Raw genomic sequence first — 20,572 nt, 5'->3', positions numbered from 1 at the left:
GGTCGGGTCACTGCTGTGGTGTGGATTCAATTCCTAGCCCAGGAACTTCCACATGCTTTTAGCACGCCGCCCCCCTTCAAAAAAAAAGAGTCCTAAGCAGCTTATGAGAACCTGCTTACATAGGAGACGTGAGGCCCAGGGTTGGAGGACCCCACGTGCTGGTGGCCCACAGCACCACGCACAAGATCACCACACTCCCAGAACCCAGGCCTCTCTGAAGACGGCACGAGGCGCCAGGGAAAGGGGCCTCCCCTACCTTTGCGTTCTGGACATTCCCCAGCACGATTTCCGCGTTGAGCATGTCAGGCAGCTTTGCAACCATCTGGCTCTCAATAGGCAGCTGCTGATTGAGGAGGGACAGGTAGTATTGCAGCTCCCCATGTGAAGTGATGAGGATGCCTTCGCCCTTGGTATCATACTGAGGTCGTCCCGCACGTCCCAGCATCTGGGTCAGAGAGCAGCAAGAGGGCTGTGGTCACAGAGCTTCGGGGCTGGATCCCAGGCTTCTACCTTTAGAACCTCACCTTCCACCTGTCATCCTCTGGGCATCCTGGCATTTTACATATAGCATACTCGTCCCCACTCAAAAGCTCCATACCTGCAGAATGTCCAGGGCCCCCAGCTCTGTCCAGCGCCCCTTCTCTGGACTGTACACCTGCGTGCCTTTGATGATGACAGTATGTGCAGGAAGATTCACACCCCAAGCCAGGGTTGCTGTGGAAACTAAAACCTACAGACAAAGCAACAAGGAAAATAGACATTACACCAAGGGTTAATACCCTCGATTCTTTTTTTTGTCTTTTCTAGGGCTGCTCCTGTGCCTTATGGAAGTTCCGAGGCTAGGGGTCCAATTGGAGCTGTAGCCACCGGCCTACACCAGAGCCACAGCAACGTGGGATCCGAGCCGCTTCTGCGACCTACACCACAGCTCACAGCAACACAGGATCCTTAACCCACTAAGCAAGGGCGGGGATTGAACCCGCAACCTCATGGCTCCTAGTCAGATTCATTAACCACTGCACCACGACGGGAACTCCTACCCTCGATTCTTGAGGCAACCGCCTCGGAGCTTCTTGCAGCACTGAGTGGGTCCCATACGTGTCAACTTAACACCAGATTAAAAACAAAAGGAGTCCCGGGGTGCCTCGTCTATTCAAAAGTTAACATTTCAAGGTTCCAGAGACACTTAAGAGGCAAAAGTGCAGACCCCACATGAATCAACTTAAGGTTACTAGATGATTAAAAGGACAAACTCTCCTGAGAGAGAATGAACAAGGTCTTCACCTTGTGAGGCCTTTTCCAACAACATCTGGAGTCACCAACATGCTGGCTTTGCTTCGATTCTCAGACACTTTCCTAAATAAAGCCACTCATTGTCCTCCCTCATGCAGGATGTGAACAGTCAGGAGAGGCAGAATGAAATAATACTGACTTGTACTAGCACAAGCCTCTGACCCAGGTTAGCTGAGCCGGGAACAATGCAGAAGCAGGCACAAACATACAGCATCACTGTCAGGGTCTCTGGCCTTCTAAGTCTGCACATCACCCGCCCTCACCTGAATGTGTTTATCAGCAAAAAGATCCTCTACAAGGGTCCGGTCAACTCTGGTCATGCCTGCGTGATGAATGGCAAAGCCATAGGGCAGAAGATCTTTCAGCTCCAGGTTCTGTGGAAACAGAAAAAGAACAGATGATGCGGGAAGGCTTCCCAAGGGAACTCTCCCAGAGATGAAGCAAACATCTCCACGTGAGCCTGGCCCCTCACCATTCCCCATAACCATGGGCCACATGAAAGAGCCCACGATATGGTCCGAGGGACTGTCCCAACAACTGGGACTGAGCCAGAACCAGCAAGGACTGAGCGCCAGGCCTGCCTCTCCTCACCTTGCACTGCTCGGCTTCCGTCCGCAGAACTTCTGTGGAGGCTGAGCCCTCTCTCAGAAAGAGACCCAGCGTGTCCTTCTCCAGGCACATGTCCCGGATGGCCCTGGCCGTCTTCCCAGTCTCCTTCCGGGAGTGGACAAACACCAGCACCTGAGGAGAAGCCACAGGTGGCCTCAGTCAGGAGACACGGCTCCAACGGCCACCCTCACAGCCCCAGGAAAACAGCAGCAGGAAGCAGAGGCTGCAGCGGTATAAGGCCAGAAACTGAGGGCTTGAAGAGGAGCAATGGTGGGAACAAGCACTGAGGCACAACCAGTTGGGCCCATGGGATGAGATCCTAAGCAAACAAACCTACCGAGTATGGTGACAAGGGTCCTGTAACTGGGAAACCAAATTAACTCTTGCACTTTAATAGCAAGTTTAAACATAATGTGGGTGCAAATTTGGGAATCTCAATTAAGTACATGTATTTAGGCACCTGAGATTCTAAGCCAGGAGTTCAATTAAAATTTTTTTATCACATTTTCTAGTTAAATGCTCTTTCACTAATTTTTAATTCTTAATTTTATTTTTATTATATTTTGGTACAAGCCACCCGAATGGAAGAACCCTTAACAACGTAAACAGACAGACTATCTCCACAAGGGGATTTCTTTTTGGGAGTTTTTAAATTACAACTTCAATTTCTTTCATGGTTATAGAACGATTCAGGTAATCTATTTCATCTAGGCTGTTCTGGTAGTTTAGTGGTTTTCAAGGAATCTACTTATGTTTTTAGGATGACAGATTTATAAGTAAAGTTGTTCATAGTATTCTTTTATTATCCTTTTAAAAGCTACAGATTCGGTAGTAACATCCCATTTCATTACTGGTACTGGTGAATTCTGTCAGTCTTTTCTATTTATCTTCATCAGTCTTGCCTGATTATCAGTAAGTCAAAAATTCAAAAGAATGGGGGAGGGAGTGGGATGGACTGGGAGTCTGGGGTTAGTAAATGCAAACTATTGCCTTTGGAATGGATAAGCAATGAGATCCTGCTGTATAGCAGGGAACTATATCTAATAGAATAAATAAAAATCATTTAAAGATTCAAAATAAGATAATTCAAGAGTTAACAAGAAGCCACAACAGACCTGATTTTTCCCAGCATGTTCCATAATTTTTTCATAGACAATTTCATTCATGATCTGGAAACGCTTGATTGCTTTTTTCTCTGTGATGCCTACATAAGTCTGTTCCAGAGGCACTGGGCGGAAGCTAGAAGGTTCAACAGTTAGACAATGAAGGTTTTGGCACAAAATACTGAAGACAAAACAGTCCTTTTCACTACCAAGGAGCGATATTCTTCTTTGGCTTCACACCACTTTAAAACCCAAAGGCCCAGAGTGCCTGTCGTGGCTCAGTGATAACAAACCCGACTAGGATCCACAAGGACTCAGGTTTGATCCCTGGCCTCGCTCAGTGGGTTAAGGATCTGGCATTGCCTTGAGCTGTGGTGTAGGCCACAGATAAGGCTCAGATCCCACATTGCTATGGCTGTGGTATAGGCTGGCAACTACAGCTCTTATCTCCAATTCAACTCCTAGTCTGGGGAATTTCCATATGCTGCAGGTGCATCTTTTAAAAACAACAACAACAACAACAAAACCAACCCCAAAGGCCCTTCTAAAACCCAGTCTAACAGAGCTCCTTGGTAAAGGGGAAGGACACCATGCAGGTCACCTGGTTAAACTTCTCCCAGTCTTTTCTCATACCTGTTGTCAAAGTAGAAGAGGCCTTTGGCAGGATCGACACGCAGAAAGGTTGCCACATCTTCATAGTTGGGGAGGGTGGCGCTAAGACCAATGAGTCTGACATCCTCTTGGGTCATCTCAATGTTCCGGATGGCCCTGGCCACCAAGGCCTCTAAGACGGGACCTCTGTCATCATGGAGAAGATGGATCTCATCCTAAGGAATGGGAGACCAACAAATAACATGGGACTAGAGAAATGTGTCCCCCTTTCCTGATGGCAGTCCCTCTCTGTAGGAACATAACTGACATGACAAGTAATGAAGACAAAAGGGATCCCAAGCCAAAGAAACCCAAAGAATGAGACAATATTTACCATGAACTACCCAAGAAAATAACATGCTCCAACCATGAGCAGCTTTGCTATACACACTTCAATGAGACAATGCTTTATGGTAAGAAAATCTGATACTTCAAGCAATGAGTTTGTAACTTTACTCAAAGGATAATTTATTTACTAAAAAGCTTCCCAGCAGACCATATCTATATCAAAAAAGGTTATTATACCTCTGAGCATTTATCTTTACCAAAAGGAAAGACTTAACACATCAAATAAATGCACACAGACTAAGGCAGTGCTTCTCAAATTTCAGCATGCAAACAACATGAGCAAACAGGAGGCCTTATTAAAATGCAGATTGTGCAGTTCCAGTCATGGCACAGCGGAAACAGGAACCATGAGGTTGAGGGTTCGACCCCTGGCCTTGCTCAGTGGGTTAAGGATCCGGAGTTGCCATGAGCTACGGTGTAGATCACAGACATGGCTCAGATCTGATGTTGCTGTGGCTGTGGCATAGGCCAGCAGCTGTAGCTGTGATTCGACCCCTAGCCTGGAAACCTCCATATGTTGCAGGTACACACCTAAAAAGCAAAAAAGAAAAAAAAAAATTTCAGATTTTATTTCAGTCAGTGGGGGTGGGGCCAGACTCTGCAATTCTAAAATGACTTGAAGTAGCAGGCTCTAAAGCAGGGGTTGGAAAACTTTTTCTTCAAGGGCCAGAAAGTATTTTAGACTTTAGGCCATCCACTCCATTACAAATACTCAACTCTGTCACTGTAGCACAAAAGCGGCTATAAAGAACACATAAACAAATTATTATGGCTGTGTTTCAATAAAAAAAAACAAAAACTACTGGAGTTCCCTAGTGGTGCAGCAGGTTAAGGATCTGGTGTTGTCACCTCTGTGGCACAGGCTCGATCCCTGGCCTGGGAACTTCCAAATGCCAAAAACAAAAAACAAAAACCCAGCAGCCACAGATTGCCAGCCCCTGCTCTAGAATGCTGAAAATCAGCATGCAAGCTCTCCTTCCTGCTTTCTCAGACAACCTAAAGAAACTATTAGACTATCATTCCTCCCCAGAGCCTTCTGTGTGCATGGAACACAGTGTCCTGACTCCTTACTCATTCCTTCTGAGAATGGATCATTTATTTATAAAACCCTTCGTTTTGGGAGGACACAACCAGGTTTTTTTGGTTCACATTGTTTCAAAAATTTCAGACATAAAAGACATAAAGACCAATATGGCAAACACTGTGCACCTATTGGGAAGTACTTCAATTTGGTGCAGATTCTCACTTAGGATTAAAAGCCACACTGACATCAGCTGCCACTACAAAGCCTAGCGCCTGGAGAAAAGGCCAAAGAAGTTCAGGGTTCAAACCCCTGCTCACTAGGATGATGAGCCGCACGAGCTGGGTGTAGGTGCGCTCCCCGCCCTTGCGGGTGATGATGTCCCACTTTTCAGGAGTGCAGACGATGATCTGAGTGGCGCTGATCTCCTCCTTGCACAGCTGGTGGTCGCCAGTCAATTCTGCAACAGTGATGCCGTAGGTGGCCAGGCGCTGGGTGGAGGAAGGGCACATGAGGCAAGAATGCTCAGAGGGGGCTTTGACACACTCTTTGTGAAGGCTTGAGTGTGGGATATTAAAGGTAGGTATCAACCCAACAGGAAAAGAGGTGTATTCACTGGATCGTATGAACGTTTACTTCTAAAACATATCCGGATTTACACCAGGCTGAGAGAGCAGAAAAAGCCTCTGTGAGCTCTGCACACGAAAGGGCGAAATGGAAGCTTGTAGACAAGAGACTTGGAATAAGACTAGGTCTATTATCAACCATCTATGTGAATGTTTCATAAATACTCCAATATGTGAATGATACCAACTGCAGGAAACTGCTCTGGAGAGGATAGGGAGTGTAAACCTTTGTAACAGCCCAGAACGGATCCAGGACATTTTTGCTTCAGAATCACTCTGTATTTGTGTCAAGTTCTATCTTTGAAAGAGGAAAAAAACAAAAACCAACTACAGGATACATTGCAGAAATGCCCTAATATAAGAAGCAGAGAAGCATCAAATTTCAATATTGTCGACAATACTGTGACAGCTGCACTCAGTGTCTTCTGGAGGAAGGTTCGACCCTCTTACCTTTCCGAAACTGCCCACCATCTCCTGCACCAAAGACCGCATGGGAGCGATGTAGATGATCTTGAAGTCGTCCACATTGATGGTGCCGTCCATGTTGATGTGCTTCCCTATCTCTCGGAGCATGCACATCAGGGCCACGTTGGTCTTGCCGGCACCCTAAGAGAGGGCAAAGACAAGGCCTGTGCACCACGTCATGCTCGCTGCCCCACTGCCACGGGCTTATCACCAACACGGACTGTGGCCTGGTAACTTTATCCTACCACTTAACACCTCTTCCACCAAATAAGAGATTTAGGGTGAGATGAACAAGCTCGCCACCCAAAGTATATACACACCAGGGAAAGGGGGCGGGCAGTGCTTACGGTTGGAGCGCACAGCAGCAGGTTCTCATCTGTCTCCAGAGCAGCACGGTAGAGTTTACTCTGGATCCGATTCAGCGTTTTGAAGCCCTCAAATCCAGCCTGGGCATACTTGGGCAGCTTCTCCACTGGAAGCAGTTGCTAGAAAAAAATGTCATGGACATCACGTTAGCAGCACCCTTGAGCAGACAGTTTTTGAGAGACTGTACTGCTGGCAACCTCCCCGCCTAAATCTCTACTGAGGGCCAGAGCAGAGAGATAACATCATCCCCAGGGCACAAAAGCAACATGGGAAAACCGTAGCACTTCCAGAATAAACTATCTATGAGACAAGGCCTCATTTTGTCCAATCAGTTCAAATCCAAACTGCATGGGAGACAAACTGAGTAGAAAACTGAGAAAGGTGATTCACTTACTTCTTCTGAGCTGAAGGGCTTGGGCTTGAGAGCAGGCACATGCACCTCTTCGTAGCCCTTGCGCTGGCGCCGGAAGGACCCATCAGGAAGCTGACAGCGTTTGTTGGCCATGAAGTGGCTCCCCTGGGTAAAAACTAGGTCCTCCAAGTCCAGAACCTGTCTCGGAGCCAGGGCCTGGGGAGTACGAAAGACAAAACACAAAGGACATGAGCAAGCCAAGCACTCGAGTCCCTGCCCCCCCACCTCGGAAACGGCCCTGATCCCCACCTCTCCACCCTGGTCCAGATCCATGGTCTCCAGGTCTGTGTCCATCCGGGACTGACGTACTCGCTCTCTCCGGGACCTCTCCTCCTGTGATGGGGACAGAGAGAAAGAATGCCAACGAGTCATCACCATTCCAGCTTCCTGTCCTCCGCAGTCCCTGAGCTGAGCTGGACTTGCAGACACTTTACCTTCAGACAGTTGTCACAGGGACCACCAGAATGATGAAATCGAACCATTCTCAAGGGACAATACATAGTCCTGGGATTTCAAGAGTCGACATTCAACAATCAACATTCAACATCAAGGGCTATCCTTGAGGGACAGGGGTGTGGGCTCTGTGTTCAGAAAACGTGTTCTGTTCCTATACTGACCACAGACACCAGGACTTATTGTATAAACAAATGGCAAAGGCCCACGTGCTGGGGAAGACAAGAGCAGGCCTGTGGTCTCGCAACCACACCAGCGTGAAAGTGCTGATTCCAATCTGTACGAAGGACCAACCTCAAAGGATTCAGAGAAAAATTTATTTTATTCAGTGTCCTCTTTGGTAGAAATTTAGCTTTATACTGCCATCTTCCATCTTTTTTTTTTTTTTTTGTCTCTTTGCCTTTTCTAGGACTGCTCCCACGGCACATGGAGGGTCCAAGGCTAAGGGTCCAATCGGAGCTGTAGCTGCCCAGCCTACGCCAGAGCCACAGCAACACAGGATCCGAGCCACGTCCGTGACCTACACCACAGCTCACGGCAACGCTGGATCCTTAACCCACTGAGCAAGGCCAGGGATCGAACCCACAACCTCATGGTTCCTAGTCGGATTCTTAACCACTGCACCACAACGGGAACTCCATATGCTGCCATCTTCTAATGTCTCTTTCCCAAAGCAAACACTCTAGTTTAGGAATCAGACAAACCAAGCCAGCCCTCACCCGGATCAGGTCCTCCTTCTCCGTTTCATGGAGCTGGTAGAGGAACTTGGACAGCTCCGGGTCGGCTTCCATCTTGCCCATGATCCTTTCCTTTTCAGCCTCACTCTGTGCACTGGCCAGCAAGGTACAGTATAAGACTGCCAACAGCAAAAGGAAGAAAGGGAAGATGAGAAGGAGGGAATGAGATAAAAATCAACCTTCAACCTTGGGGCAGAAAGAAAAATAAATGAAACAAGTGGCAAGGCTGTGAAAACAACACAACCACCATCACGCATGCATGTATACACCACAGAAGGGTCCTTCATGTACTCACTCATCATCCTGTGCTGCCTCAAGACCTTAATAAAATCAAAAGTGTTGAAGCCAAGGAGCAGAACCAACTGGTTCTCACATTCCCGATCGTCACTGGCCGTCTGCACAGAGAAGGTAACACCATGATTAAGAACACAGCCATTTGCTTTCCACACTGTTCCATCTGCTAAGATACACTGAACACAGAAACATTATCCCGACCATACCTTCAAAATTTCCAACACTTCATCTGCCTTCTTCTGCGACACAATGGCATCATCATAGAAGCGACTGAGCTGCCGCTGTAGCCAAAAGGCATCGATATCCCGAGGGTGCAAATCCTTCTTCTTGGAACTCATCAGTTCCCCTGAGGCCACGAGCTACAAAGTGACCAGGCACTGAGCTCACCAGCTCACAGTGCCTCCCTCTGCCCCAAGTGCTGTCTCATCATCATACAACTGAGTTCTGAGGGCCACCCATAGCCATGGGGGGGTGGAGGGGGGAGATTCTGCTATACTGAGTTCACGAGTACCCCAAACTAAGATTTCATTAACACATGCCTTTGGGAAGGAGGGCAACAACTGAAAGTTCACAGAAATCAAGACACTAGGCATTTATTACAGCTCACCCTATAAAAAGGTAGCTCAGTAGCTACTATGTTAACAGGACCTATGTCTGGGAAAGAAATGCTGCACCCAGAAATAACCTGCCCTGCAGCAGCTGGCAAGAGCAAGCTGTACTCACATTCGCCGAGAGGGTGCAACGCACCACCGCCTCGTCCCCTTCCATGTCATCGTCAGACGCCTCTTCTCGAACCTCTCCATACACATCTTCATCGCCTTCCTGCAGAAAGGGCCCCAACCCCAACTCATGATCTGGAGCTGATCCTGGCATCACCATAGAACCTCTCCCTTGAGTCACTTAAAATAAGCTCCACGGTTAGAGCAAAGGCTCTGCAGTGGAACCAACAGCCTATGGGAATCAGAGTCAGCCTCATTCCAGAGTACATGTAGCAGAAAGACCTAGAAGAAGCACACTTGGGGGAGTTCCCTTCATGGCTCAGTGGTTAACAAACCCAACTAGGATCCATGGGGATGCAGGTTTGATCCCTGGCCTCACTCAGTGGGTTAAGGATTCGGCCCTGCAGTTGGCTGTGGTGTAGGCCAAGAGCTGCAGCTCTGATTCAACCCCTAGCCTGGGAACCTCCCATTTGCCGAGGGTGCAACCGTAAAAAGACAAAACAAAGAAAGAAAGAGAGGGAGGGAGGGAGGAAGGAAGGAAGGAAGGAAAGAAGGAAAGAAAAAAAGCACACTTGGGATAGCACACAGTAATCCTGAAATGTAGAGAACACACTTGGCTGGATCACTACTGCCCTTACTCACAAGCCGGCTCACATTGTACTGCATACTGAGCACGGCGCCACATTAAAAGTAGGTCCTTAATAAAGAGCATGCTCTCATAGCACACATCTAAATATTTCAAAGTTATAAATCAAGCTATCAACTGTTGAATGTCCTACCCTCCTAAAACAAGAAAATAATTAGTATTTGTTCAATAAATGAATGCTACAAGCAAAGTTTTCTTTTAGTCTGTTGCTACTTAAAATCATAAACCCCTAATAAACCAACTCTATTGCAGGGAAGGGTTCAACAGTCACCTATTTTTCTTTTTGTCTTTTTAGGGCTGCACCCACAGCTTAAGGAGGCTCCCAGGTTAGGAGTCAAATAGGAGCTATAGCCGCCGGCCTATACCACAGCCACAGCAACACTAGATCCGAGCCAAGTCTGCAACCTACACCACAGCTCACGGCAACACCAGCTCCTTTACCCACTGAGTGAGGCCAAGGATCAAACCTGCGTCCTCATAGATGAAAGACTCATTTCCGCTGAGCCATGACAGAAACTCCAGCAGTCACCTATATTCAATCACCTCACTTGACAGATGGAAACAGACACAAAAAGACCTGCCTGGGAGTTCCCGTCGTGGCGCAGTGGTTAACGAATCCGACTAGGAACCATGAGGTTGCGGGTTCGGTCCCTGCCCTTGCTCAGTGGGTTAATGATCCGGCATTGCTGTGAGCTGTGGTGTAGGTTGCAGACGCGGCTCGGATCCTGCGTTGCTGTGGCTCTGGCATAGGCTGGCAGCTATAGTTCCGATTATACCCCTAGCCTGGGAACCTCCATATACTGAGGGAGCAGCCCAAGAAATGGCAAAAAGACCTGCCTGACATTGCTGCAGCCGTGGTGTACGTCGAAGCTGCAGCTCAGATTTGATCCCTGGCCCAGGAACTTCCAAATGTCGCAGATGTGGGGGAAAAAAAGGCCTGCCCAATACAAGACCAAAATTCAGCCCCCCTGGCTCCCAGTTTGGTGCTCTTTCCTCTGACTCTCCTGTGCAACCCATTCTTCCTGTCCCAGTTTATGATATTCTGAAGCTGACATTTTTATCTTTCAGGAGCCAAACATCCATTGAGAACTCTAGGCAATTTTGCACATTTTTTCGGAGTTCCCGTCGTGGCTCAGTAATAATGAACCTGACTAGGATTCACGAAGATGCTGGTTCAATCCCTGGCCTTGATCAGTGGGTGGGGGATCCGGCATTGCTGTGAGCTGTGGTGTAGGTCTCAGACGCAGTTTGGATCCCAAGTTGCTGTGGCTGCAGTATAGGCCAGCAGGCTGTAGTTCTGATTTCGACCCCTAGCCTGGGAACTTCATATGCTGTTGGTTCAGCCCTAAAAAGCAAAAAACAAACAAACAAACAAACAAAAAAAACTTGACATGTTTTTTCAAGTGCTCCGCTTGCTCCTATTTGTTACATCTAAAAATTCTTTGTTTTTTTTTTATAATGATTTGTATTTTGTTCCATTATAGCTGGTTTACAGTGTTCTGTCAACTTTCTACTGTACAGCAAGGTGACACAGTCACACATACTAAAAGTTTTTTTTTTTTTTCCTGTCTTTTCTAGGGCGGTTTCCTATGGCATATGGAGGTTCCCAGGCTAGGGGTCTCATTAGAACTATAGCTGCCGGCCTACAACAGAGCAACAGCAATGCAGGATCCGAGATGCGTCTGCAATCTACACCACAGCTTACCACAATGCCGGATCCTTAACCCACTGAGCAAGGCCAGGGATCAAACCTGCAACTTCATGGTTCCAGTCAGATTTGTTAACCACTGCACCATGATGGGACCTCCCATACTATAAATTCTAATTAAATGGCAAACTTCAGTGGTTGCTGCATCTGTTACTTAATCATGTAAAAAATATGCCCAGGCTCTTGGGCAAATGTGCAGTCTTCAGAAACTGGCAATAGGACGCAGGACTAGAAAAGAAGGAAATTATCCCAATAAAGTTAAACTGCAGTGGGAATGACAGCACCTTCCCTCAATGAAATGTATATTGTACTTACCTTCTCCTTCTTTTTGCTGATCCCCTTGGTTTATCATTATCTTTATCTATTATTACATTTGCTTTATTAAATCTCAAGTCAAACGCAACAATTTTTTGGCACAACAGTATTTATGCCTGAGTCTGACACCCATACGACAACATAAAACTTACTTAGCTTATGTTAGGAAACTTCTTTACACCAGAAGTTGTCCCCTCATCTCAATAATTGGGGGAAAAAAAAAAAAAAAAGAAAGAATAGATTGGGTCTGTTATCACTTACCTCCTCATCAGACTCAAACTGTACATTCACACCATATGTCTCATCAATGTTGTCATCTGAAATGATGATCACAAAAAAGGACAGGGAACAGTTAGGGAAATGAGACATGAGGGAGCTAATTTCCTCCCTAACTGCCTGACTTGCCCCTTCTCAGGACAGAACTAAGGTCTCAGGACTCACAGACAAATGATCCAGGTGTGAGTGCTTTCTACGATACCAACACCAAGATCTGCTCCAATCTGCTAATTTCTGATCAGCCCCTGCTCTGCTCACACAATCACAGGCACACCCCAGCCCCTCCCTACCCACACCCAGGCACTACTGTTTTCTCCTATGTTCTATACAATAAAAGGATCTCAGAGTAAGAAATGGCTACTGGAATCTAGAGATTCTGGTGTCCACCTATCGTAACTCCTCCAAGAGCACCTAGCAGGTTATGGGAACTCACTGACACATTCCAGTGTTCCAATGACTAAGGCTAGAAAATCACATTTGGGGTCAACAAACAGCTAGTTAACATGGTCAGGACACAAAGAGCTCACTTACCCATATTCTGAATTTCCTTGTCTCCACCATAGTCTGTGATCTTTTTGCCCAAGTTCACCAGCACATGGTATCTTGTATCATCTGTCTGACCCAGCAGCAGATCAATCTCCTTTCTCCTCTCCTTATCCCGAAGCTTCTCATTCTTTAAAACAGCTAGAACTTCATCAGCTGCCCCACAAAGGATATCACGAGGCTGGTGGCAAAAAAAAAACCACACACACACACACACACACACACACACACACACACACACACTTTAGGACAGTGAAACTAAGACAAAGAACATCACTGACCAGCTCTACGTGACCACAGGATGTGAAGAGCCATGTAAAACCTGCAAACCAGGTTCTGACCATTTTTCAATAATGTTAATTTTAAAGTGCCACCAAGGGTCATACAATTGAAGGGAAGACCCATGTTTCCAAAAAAGATTAGGTTCCAAAAAAGGTGTACACAGCTTGCACAGCAGTCGGCCACATTTCTCTCTGCAATCCTGCTCCAGACTACCAAACTTTTGGTAATTCTTCATCTTCGCCTCCTCAGGCAACCACCTCACCAGAGTCTCTCACAGATTCGCAAAGTTCCTTAATCTAATCACACGTATAACGCTATGAACAGAAATTCTTTTTTTTTTTTTTTTTTTGTCTTTTTGCTATTTCTTTGGGCCGCTCCCGCGGCATATGGAGGTTCCCAGGCTAGGGGTCGATTCGGAGCTGTAGCCGCCAGCCTACGCCAGAGCCACAGCAACGCGGGATCCGAGCCGCGTCTGCAATCTACACCACAGCTCACGGCAACGCCGGATCATTAACCCACTGAGCAAGGGCACGGACCAAACCCGCAACCTCATGGTTCCTAGTCGGGTTTGTTAACCACTGCGCCACGACGGGAACTCCTGAACAGAAATTCTGAAATACAGACTACCCAGGCTCATATCCCAGCTCTGTCAAACGCTACCTCTGTGACTTGGGAAAATGCCTTAAATATTCTTTACCTCACACTTCTTTTCTATAAAATGAAAAACAACTACTCATAGTGCCTAATCACAGAGCTGGCATGAGGATTGAAAGAAGACACATAAAAGTGCCATCCCACATAAAGTGCTCAGTAAACATGAGCTACTTCTGCATTTTGGTATGACCCACCCAGGAAAATCCACAGACAAAGTTCTTCTGGTGCCCCCCAGGTGGAACTTTCTCCCTCTCCAAAACCACAGCTTTCCCCTCTGGCTTCCTCACCTGGTCACCAAGGGCAGCTTGGATGAAGCTGAGTAGCACTTCATAGGTCTCCCGGGTCTCTTTGGTTTTGGGCTTATAGATGATGCCCACCATCTCATCGATACCCTCCGAGAGCAGAGTGTAACCCTTCATCTTGTTGATGTCATGTCGGTCCTCATCACGCTTTCTTCGCCTAATGGATACATAGTGTGATGCTGAACAGGCAGAACCTTCCCTCTCAAAGGTAGGACTAAAGCAAGCCCACCCTCCTCTCCTTAGCTTCATGACATACAGGTAATATTTAAAACCACAAATCTGTACCCCAGCAAATGATTCCCATTTGGCCTTAGTCATCTGCAAGAGAATTTCTTTATGACCTGGTAATAGAAAGGGAGTCCTCTGTTAGTCTCTCACTAGATGCACTAAATCTTACAATGAGACATCCTCCTCACTCATTTAAAAAAAATGCCTACCCTAAATCCCTCCTATACCAAAGAATGCTTCTGACCTACACCCAATCTGCACACCAAGAGGAAGAGGGATATGGGCCTAAGAAATGGAAAGGTTTTCCTACAAGAGGCTCCAAGAAGATTCTCTCTGCCTCCAACAATCCCATGAATCATCTTCCATTAAATGCTGAACGTTTCTCTTCATCTCACCCCCCATTCTGTGGGCCACCTCTACATGTAAGTCCTGAGCCATTATTCCTGAAGTTCAGGGGTCTGGGGCTGGACTTGGCAAGGACTGCAACCAGAAGCCAGTTGGAGCCACAGCATTTATTCTACAGATACCCAGAGAGCCAAGGATCTCACACCAGGGGTGCCTATGGGTAGGATGGGCGTGGGGGAAGGAAAAGAAGCGATCATATGGCATTATCAAGTTAAAAAACAAAAAACAAAAAACAAAGGTAGTTCAAGTAATTTGACGAGATAGCACACTGACAGATCAGATTCCAAGCCCAGGTCTTTAGATTCCAATAAAAATGTTTTTGTAAAAAAAAAAAAAAAAATTTAACTTTGATGACAATATTATATGATTGGATTTCAACTAGTTTTTTATCCCTCAGACACATTTTCTTCTTCTAGTCAGTGAACTAAAACTCCAAAGGAAATCTACTGCCATCGATTCCTAGAAAAGAAGACATATTCTGCAAATTGGAGGACCAATGATATATAACTCATTTCAAACGTAACTGCTTTACTCAAAACCGGGCCCACAAATTTTTGTGATTTCATCATGGAAGAGGAGAAAGACAAAGATGATGAGGGTCAAAAGATAACAATGAGATAAAGCTCAAAGATTTTGAGCTTTGGAAATATACTGCCCTCCCTCCAAAGTAAAAAATCAAAAAGAAAGCAAAACAAAACACCTGCTTTCATACTATGGATGCTTGAATGATATTTATAACAACAAAAGTGGAATTTGGTCTGCACAGCAAAGGAAACCATAAAAAACAAAAACAAAAAAAAACCTACAGAATAAGAAAAAATAGTTGCGAAGGATGCAACCAACAAGGGCTTAATCGCCAAAATATACAAACAACTCAGTAGAAGAAAAACAAACAACCCAACTGAAAAATCACAGAAGACCTAAATAGACATTTACTCAAAAAAAAGACATACAGATGGCCAACAAGCACATGAAAAAATGCTCAAAAGCATTAATTATCAGAGAAATTCATATCAAAACTACAACGAGGTACCCCCTCACACCAGTCAGAATGGCCATCATTAACAAGTCAACAAATAACAAGTGCTGGAGAGGGTGTGGAGAAAAGGGTACCCTCCTTCAGTGTTGGCGGGAATGTAAATTGGTGCAACTACTGTGGAAAACAGGATGGAGGTTTCTCAGCAAACTAAACAGAAAACCACCACATAATCCAACAATCCCACTCCTGGGCATATATCCAGACAAAACTATAATTCAAAAAGATACATGCACCCCTATGTTCACTGCAGCACTATTCACAATAGCCAAGACATGGAAACAACCTAAATGTCCACTGACAGATGAATGGATTAAGAAGATGTGGTACATATACACAATGGAATACTACTCAGCCATAAGAGAATAAAATAATGCCATTTGCGGCAACATGGAGATCCTCATACTAAATGAAATGTCAGAAAGAGAAAGACAAATACCACATGATATCAGTTACATGTGGACTCTAAAACATGGCACAGATGAACCTATCTACAGTATGGAAACATACTCACAGACATGAAGAACAGATTTCTGGTTGCCAAGGGGGAGGGGGGAGTGGTGGGATGGACTGGGAGTTTGGGTTTAGGAGATGCAAACTATTACATTTAGAACAAATAAGCAATGAGGTGCCGCTGTATAGCACAGGGAACTATATCCAATCTCTTGTGATAGGACATGATAGAAGATAATATAAGAAAAAGAATTATGCATGTATGTATGACTGGGTCACTTAGATATACAGCAGAAATTGACAGAACATTGCAAATCAACCATAATAAATTTTTTTTTTTTTTTTTTTGTCTTTTGCCTTTTCAGGGCCAAATCCACAGCATATGGAGTTTCCCAGGCAAGGGGCTGAATCAGTGCTACAGCTGCCAGCCTGCGCCACAGCCACAGCAATGCCAGATCCTTAACCCACTGAGCGAGGCCAGGGATTGAACCCACTAGTCGGGTTCATTAACTACTGAGCCATGAAGGGAATTCCCCATAATAAAATTTAAAAAAATAAAATAAAATGTAAAAACAGAAAAAATAGAAATGGACAAGGGAAGACAAAAGAAGTAGGAGTGGCAAGTTAGTAATAGAAGAAAAGAGTTACTGAGACAAGGGTTAACCAAGAATCTTGAAAATACCATGAAAAAATTAAGATCTCTCTATGGACAAGAAACACATGCTGGCAAAAGGTCTAAAAATTGTTTTCCACCTCAGGTACACTTGTTAAGGCCAAGAACCTTTCAATTCTTATATTCTGTTTTTACTTTCACTGAGTTTTAATGCCACTACGTCTCCTTGCACCAAGCATTTCAGCAAAAACACTGCCCAAATACCAAGAGAAAATGGACTTTGGATTTGAATAAAAATCATTTTCGCCTTATACTCACTTGGCTCTTCTTTCCTCTTGCATCTGTGGTTTGGTCCGTTGAGCCTTATCTCCCATACGGGTACCTTCCAACTTCCCAACCAGGGAGAGCACCTCTCCTGTGGGTTCATCCCGGCGGGTCCGGTCAATGAGAGAGCGGTCAGCTTGGAGGACAAGATTCGAGTTCTGAAAAGATAACAATATGATCGAAGTTCTGACGTGAGCAGGACCAATTCCTCTATCACAAGGTGATAACCATTAGTTGGAATAAGATATTTTCCTTAGAAAGAGCATCGTACAATTGCGCGTGAGACAGAGGTAATCAAATAGGTAGAACAATCCTTGCTCCTAACACTGCCCACAATAATTCTCACCTGGGAAAAGTTGGGGGTGACTTACGGAAGAGGGCAGGTAAAGCGCTGAGGGGACAGGGGACAAACACTCCTAGCAGAGCTCTTAGCCCATCCCACTCGTCCCAGACACCAGTGGGGTTATTAGTCTTATCATCATGTACCCACACCTTCGCCCGGATCTGACTTCCCCTCTGATTTGGCAGTTCTTCCGAAGGCCTTCAGACAGAAGCTCCCTTCCGCAGACTCCCGCTCCCCACCGAGGTCCCCAGCCCAGAGCCCTGCGCCGAGCCTGCACGCACCGCCTTGTACTCGTACTGCAGGCTACGGGCGGTCACATCCGCCATGGCCGCCGCTGCTCCGGGGTCTCAGCACTCCTCTTCCCCCACCGCACGCTCTCAACGGTCACGGATATCCGCTACCGCCGCGCCGAAACAACGCAGAAGAGACGCAATGGAGGGAGAAAGAGACGAGCTTACTTCCGCTTCCGGGTCGCTCGCCGGAAGTGCAGGTGACCGTATCTACGGCGTGTGCGTTCCTCTTTCCTGAGACCTTATGGGCTCGGTTGGTTGGACCGACGAATTCCGAGACCCTCAGACAATGGTTCCGGACCCACGTCCCGTACTTTCTTACACCTCGGCCTCCGGCCTCCAAGACTCCTCACATCATAGCGAAGCGTACGTCTGTTTACCCCCTATCCTGTCTCAAGCGCTTTTCTACCGGCTTCTTCCTCTGGAAACAGTCCTGTGAGCTATGCCGGCAAGGAGAAACTAATGAACCCCATTTCTGGCTGAGAAAACTGAAACACCTGTGTGCCTGTGTCTGATATCTTCCTTGGGTTTTTCCTCTATATTGAACGATTGAAAGAACGCTCTGTTCCCCACCTGTCCCACCTAAAACCCATGCCTCCGGAGCTCTCATTCTGGTCTCACTTTACGCGGCAGGGCCCTCCCCACGATTGAAGAACTTCGGTGAAAGCAGCTACCCTCCTGGCAGGCCAACTCCTTGAAGACAGTAACAATTTCTTCTCCAACAACGAAGCCTATCCGGGCCCTGGAGGCACTCCTGCCTTCCTATCCCCTGCCTTCCCATCCCGAGTTCTGCTCTATGGAATGGCAACTAATAGCTGAATAGTTATAGCTTGTTTGTTTTTGAAAGATTAAGGGAAGCTAAAGGAATTCATCCTCTATGGCTGATGGCCATGGCCGACAGCTGCTGGTCCAAATTTCCCCTACAGGAGTATTTTGTTTGACTCACTATCTGGGATTGTTGAAAGTTCCTGGTGGCCTTGCAGTTAGGACCTGGCGTTATCTCTGCTGTGGCTCAGGTTCTATCCCTGGCCTGGGAACTTCTACATGCCAAGGGTGCAGCAAAAAAAAAAAATAAATAAATAAATAGCAAAGGACTGACCTTCTTACATGGCTGACTTGCCTGGTGCTAATCAGCAACTGCCACTTTCATTAGATGCACATGTTCTTCCCACAGACCCTGTAATTGCTTGGCCCCTGTAGGCATGAGGTTTGCAGCCCTGAGAGTTTTTTGTATATATAACTGGGCCTTCCAAGAGACAGTCAAGTTCTGTGGCAGCTCTGCTCCTCAGTGGCTTTGTGACTTTGAGTAGCTGCCTTGTTTCTAGGTGAGTGTCATTTTGTCATCCTTAAAATTGAGGCAGTAAAACTTTCCTCTTAGGTCTTTTGGTAAATGAGATAGTGTGTTTAAAAGCACCAGCAGGGGTTCCCATCATGGCTCAGCAGTAATGAACCCAACTAGGATCCATGAGGATTCGGGTTCAATCCCTGGCCTTTCTCAGTGGGTCAGGACCCAGTGTTGCCGTGACCTGTGGTGCAGATCGCAGACATGGCTCAGATCCTGCATTGCCATGGCTGTGGCATAGGCCGGCAACTTTAGCTCTGATTTCACCCCTAGGCTGGGAATTTCCATATGCTTTAGATGAGGCCCTAAAAAGACACACACAAAGTACCAGCAAAGTGCCTGACTCAGATAGGGGCTCACTGAAGGTAACTTGAATTTGAATCCTCAAGACCAGAGTTCCCCTTGTGGCACAATGGGATTAGCAGCATCTTGGGAGCGCTAAGATGCAGGTTCCATCCTGGCCTGGCACAGTGGGTTAAGGATCCAGTGTTGCTGTGGTTGTGATCCCTGACCAGGGAAGTCCATATGCTGTGGGACAGCGCCCCCCGCCAAAAAAAGCAAATCCTCAGGACTGACTTTTATTCCATGGTCATGCTGTGGTTCACCCATCTGACACCAAAGGGTCTGAAAAGCATATTAGGGATTCTGCTCTGCATTTCTGCAGGACTGGTACTTGTGTTCACAGGTCAAGCCTGGGCCACTAGCAAATCTGTGAAGCAAGGAAAAAGGAAATTTCCCCCATCCTCCCTTTCCCTCTCTAAGCAGGCACAATGAAATGTAATCTTCCAGTTATTAAGTTAGGTGGATTGGACATCAGAACTTGAAGAAGCTTTAGAGATAGAGTAGCTCAGCTTCCCACGTGAAGAGGCTGCAGGCAAGAGAGGATTGTCACATCAAAATGTACGTACAGGAAGAAAAATATTGTGATTTAGAAAACATGCTAGCTATGCTTCTTCACTCTGGAGAAGAGGCACTGTTTACATCAGAGAAGGGGGTTCTTCTCTTGGGGGAAACACTCAGGAAAAACGTCATGAACCTTCTTATTGGAAAGGGTAAGACTAGGGGGTCTTGGTGAAGGCAAGTCAAAGAGAGAACTAAGGTGCCCTACATAAGAAAAGGTGTGTGGGGGTTGGAGGCTGGAATGTAGAAAAGGGAAGAGACACATATCTAGGAAGCTGAAGAGCCCAGGAAGATGACAATTAGCTAAGACCTGAAGGAGTCACAAGCAAGGAAAAAATTCCCATCACAGGAGTTCCCACTGTGGCACAGTAGGTTGAGAATCTGACTGCAGTGGCTTGGGTTGATACAGAGGTAGAGTTTCTATCTCCAGCCCAACACAGTGGGTTAAAAGGATCCAGCATTGCCACAGGTGCAGCATAGGTCACAGCTGTGGCTCAGTCAATCCCTGCCCTGGGAATTTCCATATGTCATGGGTGTGGCCATAAAATTAAAAAAAAAAAAATTCCGGAGTTCCCGTCGTGGCGCAGTGGTTAACGAATCCGACTAGGAACCATGAGGGTGCGGGTTCGGGCCCTGCCCTTGCTCAGTGGGTTAACGATCTGGCGTTGCCATGAGCTGTGGTGTAGGTTGCAGACGCGGCTCGGATCCTGCGTTGCTGTGGCCCTGGCGTAGGCCGGTGGCTACAGCTCCGATTGGACCTCTAGCCTGGGAACCTCCATATGCCACGGGAGCGGCCCAAGAAATAGCAAAAAGAC

General features: G+C 46.5%; 1 protein-coding gene and 1 long non-coding RNA gene across 3 annotated transcripts in view; one reads left to right on the top strand and one right to left on the bottom strand.

The window, feature by feature from the left end:
* Positions 1-17,710, bottom strand: part of SNRNP200 (small nuclear ribonucleoprotein U5 subunit 200) — a 31,355-nt gene extending 13,645 nt beyond the window's left edge. The window contains exons 1-20 of one of the 2 annotated variants that reach the window (XM_021087098.1): positions 17,507-17,710; positions 16,877-17,040; positions 13,809-13,980; positions 12,574-12,766; positions 12,028-12,083; positions 9,102-9,200; positions 8,585-8,737; positions 8,380-8,479; positions 8,067-8,203; positions 7,144-7,227; positions 6,877-7,050; positions 6,464-6,601; positions 6,102-6,257; positions 5,346-5,516; positions 3,639-3,832; positions 3,018-3,141; positions 1,885-2,034; positions 1,557-1,667; positions 599-730; positions 257-445 (exon numbers count right to left, since the gene is read on the bottom strand). In XM_021087098.1, the coding sequence (XP_020942757.1) occupies positions 257-445; positions 599-730; positions 1,557-1,667; positions 1,885-2,034; positions 3,018-3,141; positions 3,639-3,832; positions 5,346-5,516; positions 6,102-6,257; positions 6,464-6,601; positions 6,877-7,050; positions 7,144-7,227; positions 8,067-8,203; positions 8,380-8,479; positions 8,585-8,737; positions 9,102-9,200; positions 12,028-12,083; positions 12,574-12,766; positions 13,809-13,980; positions 16,877-17,040; positions 17,507-17,551 (2,742 nt within the window). In that variant the 5' untranslated portion in view covers positions 17,552-17,710. Of the gene's footprint in view, positions 1-256; positions 446-598; positions 731-1,556; positions 1,668-1,884; positions 2,035-3,017; positions 3,142-3,638; positions 3,833-5,345; positions 5,517-6,101; positions 6,258-6,463; positions 6,602-6,876; positions 7,051-7,143; positions 7,228-8,066; positions 8,204-8,379; positions 8,480-8,584; positions 8,738-9,101; positions 9,201-12,027; positions 12,084-12,573; positions 12,767-13,808; positions 13,981-16,876; positions 17,041-17,374 lie in introns of both variants that reach the window. The other variant, XM_021087099.1, reaches the window with a different exon arrangement.
* LOC110259970 lies at positions 17,748-18,587 on the top strand. The gene is made up of 2 exons (XR_002342509.1): positions 17,748-17,881; positions 18,149-18,587. It is a non-coding gene; the product is annotated as an uncharacterized LOC110259970 (long non-coding RNA).

Source organism: Sus scrofa, chromosome 3 (genome assembly GCF_000003025.6).
Source record: "Sus scrofa isolate TJ Tabasco breed Duroc chromosome 3, Sscrofa11.1, whole genome shotgun sequence".
NCBI lineage: Eukaryota > Metazoa > Chordata > Mammalia > Artiodactyla > Suidae > Sus > Sus scrofa.
This window is presented reverse-complemented; position numbering and strand designations above follow the sequence as displayed.